The following is a 7,204-nucleotide window of genomic DNA, read 5'->3' on the forward strand; positions in this document are numbered from 1 at the left end:
TGTTATAATTCCATGGTCTTTATTCTTCATTGTCGATAGTGTCAGCTCTGCTGGAAGGATCAACCATTAATATACACAAATATTATGAATAACATAATCTTAAACCTAAGGTATTACTTCCAGAAACAAATCAATGATTTTAGAAATGCAGGATTTGTCCAGCCTGGGAACCAAACAACGACTTCAACCAAAGCATGGGTGAAAAAAATGAAAGGAAGACGAGGTAGACAACAGCATTGACTGCGGCACCAGCTAGACTCAGGGAAGTGACGGGAGGCGAGGGGATAGGGGAAAGGAAGGACATGCGCCTCTCACACCGAAGCAATATGCCACAGAAGACACTTGGTGATCCCATTGATCCATACCACATCCTGTGTGAGGTTAAATAGTACCACTTTCTCTGTAAAATCTGCATGACCAAAAAAAATTCCAGTCAACAGGATTTGGCATGACCAAACATAATAGTTCGGATCAACAATAAGAGGCAAATCATGAATAGAAGCATAACACCTGTGTACCAGAACCATTCTTCTAGACATGTAATCAGTAAAATTTCCAGCTCAACTAAATACTAAGAAAAGATAACCAAACAAACTCAAAAATTAAAATTGAAATGAAGTCATTGGCATCAACTGCAGGATTCACCTACAATAGCTTAAAAAAATGCTGTGTAGCTCAAATTTTCAGCACAACAACACATTCTCCACAATAGCATCGAATTTCCGCATCTTATTTGGAAAATAATGAACAACATAAACAAGAGATTGAGAGGGGAAGATATTTCATCATCGTTACCTTGTGGTTACTGACGGATAGAGCAGCACGTTGCATAGGAGATCAGAGCGTGCTGCAGGGAGGAGGACCGTGGCACAAATGAGATCGAGGCGGAGCTCGAACTCGAAGGACGCTTCAGAACACCTGGCATAACATCATAAACATTTTCAGAGACTGGAGATGCTGCTGGCACTCGAGATTCATTTTTCACAACAGCATCTGAATCCTCCAACTCCAGTAACACATTGCACGAGTGGAAATCCTAAATCGATGCCTACTTATTCATGTCTCCAGTCCGAACTAAGAGTAATCTAGGTTACACACGCAGTGTAACGTGTCCAGTTAGGAAAATTTGGAAAGGTTAGGAATTTTTTATTGTGAGAGTAAAAAAATCAACGTGAGGAGATATGGTGGTGGGATGTGAGACAAAAATAAACCGAACGAAAATAAACCAGACGAAATATAGCCAGATGAAAAAAAATCATGGATGCAATCCTACCAACTCCTTTATTAGGAGTAGAGATCAGCAAAAGGCAAAATATATTGTGCCAGGGTGATATGGAAGCGAAGGAAACAAAAGGTTCCCTAACGAAGGGGCAGAATATTTTACCTGAGAAACATAACCACAAAGGATTGCACATAGAACCAAAGTGATGAACCTGACGTCTCCTGCTTCTGTAAAGGCCCAAAATAGCCCTCCAAAGCCGAACAGAAGAGGAACGTTTGCAGCATATTGTGTCACTGCCCAACTGCACAGCAGGTCACACTCTGAAATGTTTCGTTTCTAAATACACGTATGCAAGCATTTAGAATGTTACTACTACTCGGCACTGGAAACGAGCAGTACCTGCCAACAATGTTGACGACAGATTCTTTCTTGTTCTTATCAGCGCCAGTATCTGAATCATAAACGTCATTGCTGCTAGTGTAAAAATACAATACGTTCAGAGCAGGGAAATCAATGGTTGAACACTGCTATTGATATCAACATCGATTTACTTGTCAGAGTGTATGTTGTAGTAATATTTTTATGCATGTGAGTTTTACCTCAGATTGAGCCAGGTGATCACAAGGATAGCAGCAGCCAAGAGGCCAAAGTAGCGTCTGGCAAAGAACAGCCCCGCATGGTTATAAGCAGCAGCAGTGCCTACCTGCAAGTGCAAGCAACCGTCAATGCAAATGTGTAAGGTGATCGTAGTTGCAAACCACCAAATACTGCGATCAATACTCATTCTGATTTGCATGCCAGCACACTAACAGGTTATGCAATTCTGAATTGCAGAGCGAAGCATTGGCAAGGGCAATGGGGAGGGAAGAATTTGGGGAACTCACGGTGAGTGGCACGAGCGCCACGGAGTAGATGGGCAGCTTGGCCGCTCTCCAGAGCAGCGTCGCGCGTGAGAGCTCGCCGGCGTCCCCGTCTCCGCCGGACGCCGCTGCGGCCGAGCACCGCACTCGCCGTAGCGCGCGACGCCTTCTCGCGGCCTCTACAGAGACGGCGACGCTGCCACGGGGAGAGGAAGGCGAGTGAGGGGAGACGAGGAGAGGCGCGAGCGCAATGCCGGCGAGCGGCATCGGCTCGGAGGCGTTGGCTGGGGGAGCTTAGCTTTGTTCAGGAGCGGCACTCCATCTCCGTCGGCAGCTGGGAGCGCGGGTGCATGGATAAGGCTGAGGGGAACGGAGACGTCGACGCGCGGCAGGCCGTGGGCGGGCGGGCGAAGCGAGAAAGGTTTTTCTTGAGTTTTGTTTTAGCTCGTCACGTAGCGCGACCTCCTCATTGCCTGCTGCCACCCCGCGCTACCGCCTCCGTGCGCAGGTTCCGCTCGTGGAGCGTGACGAGCGCATGGCCTACCTTCACGGCGGCCTGGTCTTCCCCACTATCGTGAAGCTGGCACGCATCGCCGCCGCAATTGCCCAGGATGGCGGATGAAGATCCTGCTGCAGCGACGTGGGTGAGGGATGCAGCCGAGGATGGAGGGATGATTTCCGTGGCTAACCCCTCTCTATAACAACCACCTTTTTTTGCGAGGATATAACAATCACTTAGAAAAGGCAAAGATCAATGCATTAGGATAATTAGGATTTGTAATTGATTGTCATAAAACTAAATTTTATTAATCGATAACGTGCTATCCGTCCCTGCCCGTTTATAACGTGTCTAGTTAGGAAACTTTGAAAAAGTTAGGAAAGTTTTTATTGTGAGGGTAAAAAAATCAACGTGAGGAGATATGATGGTGGGGTGTGAGACGAAAATAAACCGGACGAAAATAAACCAGACGAAATATAACCAGACGAAAATAAACCGTGGACGCAATCCTACCAACTCAGACATTAGGAGTAGAGATGGAGCAGTTGGTAGTCTCGCTTTCAGGTTTTTTTTCGTCCCACCTCACCCGGTTTTTTTTGGTACTTCTTTGGTACTTCCTCCCACCTCCCACCCGTTTCATTTCGCTGGTTTTTTTCGTCCCTTCCCTACCCCACCGGTTTAGTTTCGCGTCACCCTCTCACACAACGAAAAAAATCTTAACGGATCATAACTTTCCATGCGTCACCCTTCCATCAATGCAATTTGATTTAGGAAACATATAATAAATTTTAAGGAAACAAATAACAGACTTTAAAGAAAAATCCAATTTTAAGGAAACAAATCAATCGATCCATCCAAATCAAACGATCCATCTCATCAATGCAATTTGCTTTAGGAAACATATAATGGATGTGAAGGAAACAAATAATAGACTATCTAAATCAATCGATCCATCCCATCAATGCAATTTGATTTAGGAAACATATAATAAATTTTAAGGAAACAAATAACAGACTTTAAAAAAATCCAATTTTAAGGAAACAAATCAATCGATCCATCCAAATCAAACGATCCATCTCATCAATGCAATTTGCTTTAGGAAACATATAATGGATGTGAAGGAAACAAATAATAGACTATCCAAATCAATCGATCCATCCCATCAATGCAATTTGATTTAGGAAACATATAATAAATTTTAAGAAAACAAATAACAGACTTTAAAGAAAAATCCAATTAACTAATCTCTACTCTTAAAGGCCCCTCGATTGATTTTTGTCCCTCGCTTCCTTTCCCAGCACTTATACAATGGAAGGAATTATAATCCACCTATTTGTTCTCCTATATATCCGTGCAGGCAACACAACATAAACCGGTGAAAAAAACACTCACCTCGCACGTCCCCCTGCCTGCAATCCCGAAACGCCGCCATCGCTCCAGGCTCCAGCCTCCGCCGTCCTACATCTTGCCCCTCTCCAACCTCAGAGACCTCCGCCAGCGCCGCCATCTCGGAACCCCAGTTCAGGGCAGGACTCAGAGAGGGTGTGGCTGTGGACGACGCTGCCGCCGTCGCAGAACCCTAGGGCAGGGCGTGGTCGCGTTGCGGGCAGCGCGAGCGGCCGTGCGTCTCCCCCGTCAGGCTGTCCTCGGCAGGAACTCGGGACCTCCTCCTGACAGAGCTAAGGCCCTCCGAGGTCCAAGTCGCTGTGCGGCGTGCACAGTAATCTCCCCGGCCTACTCTGTCTTCACGTCAATGCTCATGTGCTCCGACCCTCCCCGACCCCTCCCACCAAGCAGCAGAGTCTCTCGGGTTCGAGCTCCACCGGGCCGCCGGCGGCGGCGTCCATGTTCGTTGGGCGGAGCACAACGCTAGGTTTGAAATTCACCATGATGCTACTGATGAGGCTCTCCTTCTCCTTTGTTTCGTCTGGGTTTTTTCGTCCCCCCTCCCACCACCCCATCTCGTCTGGGTTTGAAATCAATAAGAGCAGCACAAAGTCTAGGTCCCTGTCTCGGTGGCAGACGGAAGGAGAAGAAGGATTGATATGTATGAGAATATTAATATTGAACTCTTAAAGTTAATGTGGCCCCGTTGCAACGCACGCACGTTCTTCTAGTCAGACAAAAAAGGAGAGCCCACATCTCCCGTCAGAAAAAAAGGAGAGCCCACGTTTCATCCTGCCCCGCCTCCATCGTCCCCATCCCTCCCTCCTCTCTCCTCCTCGCCGCCACAGGGGTCCCTCTCCTTCCTCAAGCAGCGGCGGCGGCGTGAAATACAGTGGGCTCGGCCTTCGTCGGCGGCCGGGTTCCTCTCCTCCGTCGAGCAGAGGCAGCGGCGGTGGCGGCGGCGTGAGACGCAGGGGGCTCGGCCCTTCGTCGGCGGCGGGGTTCCTCTCCTCCGCCGAGAAGCGGCGGCGGCGCGGGACGCAGCGCGACCTGACTGCGACGGCAGCAGCGGGGTCCCTCTCCTCCGTCCAGTGGAGGTGGAGGTCGAGCGCATCGTGGCCGCTGGAGTAGGAGAAGCAGCGGGCGGCGGGGCTGAGGATGCCGGCGAGCGGGAGGAAGCGGGTGAGCGCGTGCGGCGGGAACGCGGCGGCCGGGTCAACCTGGCGGTAGAAGAAGAGGCGCTCGACAGGGTCCGTGAAGAGCCAGCACACGTCGTCGAAGAAGGTGATGGGGAGCTCCGCACACAGCGTCCCCGGCGCCGGTGCCATGTGGGTTCGCTCCGTGCACCTTTGCTTCCGCCATGGCTCACTGGCTTTGCTTGCTTGGGTGGGTCGGTCTGATCTTCTCTCTGCCCACTACCACTATCTGAATATCATGTCACTATGCTCTGCTTGCTCATGTGCCTATGGATAAGCGGGGTAGGTTTGGCACTAATCTGCTGGAGTGATTTATTAGCTCCCATGCTGCAGTGAACACATTTCGTCCAGCCACCGCTCGTATTTCAGGCATCCACAAGACCATCAAGACCGTCAAAACGAAGGTTCATGTATCTATGAATGCTTGTCAATTTTATTCAATTTTGGAGATGAATGGGTATGTTTAAGAATTCTTAAATCAAAGTCTGAAACATACCAAAAGTGGGCAAATCGTATGTTTTTTAGGCTTAGATTTCTGCTAGGTTATTACGTATTTCAAGTGTATTTGTATTAGTCAAGACGTGCAGCAATTATTATCATACAAAAAATCTAACAAATTATATGATTGATGCTTCATTGAGTCTACTATTAATAGGGTTGCATTGTGTTTTTACTAGAAAGCTGTAGCAGCCTATCCTTGATTCAAGTCCAGAATGAAGTATGAACAATATTTTATCCAATTTACGTGGATTGGCTTCCCATAGAAGGTATCTGCGAATGCATCGCCTCTATATTCTAAGATCACCTTTCAATTGATACTTACTATCTCTAATAAAAAATGGTTGGCCAGTGCTATAAAAGGCACCAGCCTTGCTGCACTACTTATTCTAACCTACAGTAAGAAGGTACTTCCGTTCCTTTGGTACATGTTTCTCGCTGGTGTATATCCTTTTGTTCCGTCGAACTAGCAATAGTATAGCTATGTCAACGAAATTGCTGCTGCAATATTGTGTTTTAGATTGCAACACTATATTTACAATATTTAAGTGTGATGTGAGAGTGGTTGTTATTTTCATCACGGAAATCTTGATTAAAGTTGATGATCCAGAATTAAAGAAGCATATGAGATCTGTGTAATAAATTGTGTTTTCATTAAAGATGTCTTAGTGGAGATGTATTCTGATTTTACTTCACAATTCTCAATTCTATTAAGGCATATTTCGTTAACTTTGCATTGCTTGCATAATTTTAAGGAAACCAAAGCAACCATGTCACTATTTCTCGCAGGGGGTGGGGCCGGCGAAGGTGGAGCTACTGGCGTGCAAAAGGGCAGCCCAACTGGCGGATGATGTCAATGCAGCACATATACACATTAAGATGGATTGCAAGGAGATAGTTCGGAAGCTTCAGAATCTATCTTGGCAAGGGCCTTTGGTTCAGGATGTCAAGCATCTAATGGAGGCACGCCAAAGCTGGAAGGTGAGCTGGGTTAGGAGATCAGCTAATGTGGCGGATCACAGATTAGCTAGGGAAGGGGTTATGAATAATTTGTGTAAGGTATGGCTGCATCAACCACCTGATTGTATCCACGACGTTATTGCGGCAGAAATTCCTGCCTTCTATGAATAAATAGGAAACGTATTGAACCTCAAAAAAGAAAAGTTGAAGGGAGTCCAGTTGTCCTCAAGAGTTAAGAATTGATTTTCTAAAAGGAGTTCCTTGTCAGTAACGGTTTCTTTCATGCACTATTGTTGTTTAAACTATGCTCATAAAAGCCAAATAAGAATCGACGAAATGAATAGGGGAGTATCTGAGACTTCATATGAAGAGCAACCATGTCATGGATGTTGTTAACATAGTTTCTGAATTTTTGGCTTGGCTGGCTCAAACACCTTGTTTAATATTGATGAAGATCCATTTTTGCCCACTGTTCAATCCAGTTCTTAATTTTTTTAGTAACATAGTCAGACAATGTACTTCAAATAATTAAGTTGTTATCCTAGGAATATTTTGAAAAATGCTGTACTTATCATCTCAGATA

The 7,204-nt window shown here is 46.4% G+C and overlaps 2 protein-coding genes across 3 annotated transcripts; one reads left to right on the plus strand and one right to left on the minus strand.

The window, feature by feature from the left end:
• Window positions 1-2,522, minus strand: LOC123095034 (2-carboxy-1,4-naphthoquinone phytyltransferase, chloroplastic). Of its 2 annotated transcripts, none has more exons than XM_044516868.1 (6): window positions 2,107-2,522; window positions 1,822-1,925; window positions 1,622-1,696; window positions 1,385-1,523; window positions 796-918; window positions 1-409 (listed from the first exon to the last, which is right to left on the minus strand). In XM_044516868.1, the coding sequence occupies exons 1-5, from the start codon at window positions 2,347-2,349 to the stop codon at window positions 910-912; spliced, it is 570 nt and encodes a 189-aa protein (XP_044372803.1). In that variant the 5' UTR covers window positions 2,350-2,522; the 3' UTR covers window positions 1-409; window positions 796-909. The 2 variants fall into 2 exon arrangements, with proteins under 2 accessions (XP_044372803.1, XP_044372804.1); XM_044516869.1 differs by having other exon boundaries at window positions 1,622-1,693; window positions 2,107-2,517.
• On the plus strand, window positions 2,433-6,819 carry LOC123090175 (uncharacterized). Its single transcript, XM_044511594.1, has 4 exons — window positions 2,433-2,503; window positions 4,734-5,353; window positions 5,497-5,567; window positions 6,451-6,819. Exons 1-4 carry the CDS (start codon window positions 2,433-2,435, stop codon window positions 6,790-6,792), a joined length of 1,104 nt encoding a protein of 367 aa, XP_044367529.1. The 3' UTR covers window positions 6,793-6,819.
• The last annotated feature ends 385 nt before the right edge of the window (window positions 6,820-7,204 follow it).

The sequence above is a fragment of the Triticum aestivum genome, chromosome 4B (genome assembly GCF_018294505.1).
Source record: "Triticum aestivum cultivar Chinese Spring chromosome 4B, IWGSC CS RefSeq v2.1, whole genome shotgun sequence".
NCBI classification, from domain to species: domain Eukaryota; kingdom Viridiplantae; phylum Streptophyta; class Magnoliopsida; order Poales; family Poaceae; genus Triticum; species Triticum aestivum.

Coding starts and splice junctions, on each gene's coding strand:
- LOC123095034 (XM_044516868.1), bottom strand. CDS start 2,349: ATGCCGCTCGCCGGCATTGCGCTCGCGCCTCTCCTCGTCTCCCCTCAC. Junction 1,926..2,106: donor TGGCGCTCGTGCCACTCACC/GTGAGTTCCCCA, acceptor TTGCACTTGCAG/GTAGGCACTGCTGCTGCTTA. Junction 1,697..1,821: donor ATCACCTGGCTCAATCTGAG/GTAAAACTCACA, acceptor TTTTTACACTAG/CAGCAATGACGTTTATGATT.
- LOC123090175 (XM_044511594.1), top strand. CDS start 2,433: ATGGATAAGGCTGAGGGGAACGGAGACGTCGACGCGCGGCAGGCCGTG. Junction 2,504..4,733: donor GGGCGGGCGAAGCGAGAAAG/GTTTTTCTTGAG, acceptor ATCTCCCGTCAG/AAAAAAAGGAGAGCCCACGT. Junction 5,568..6,450: donor TCAAGACCGTCAAAACGAAG/GTTCATGTATCT, acceptor TATTTCTCGCAG/GGGGTGGGGCCGGCGAAGGT.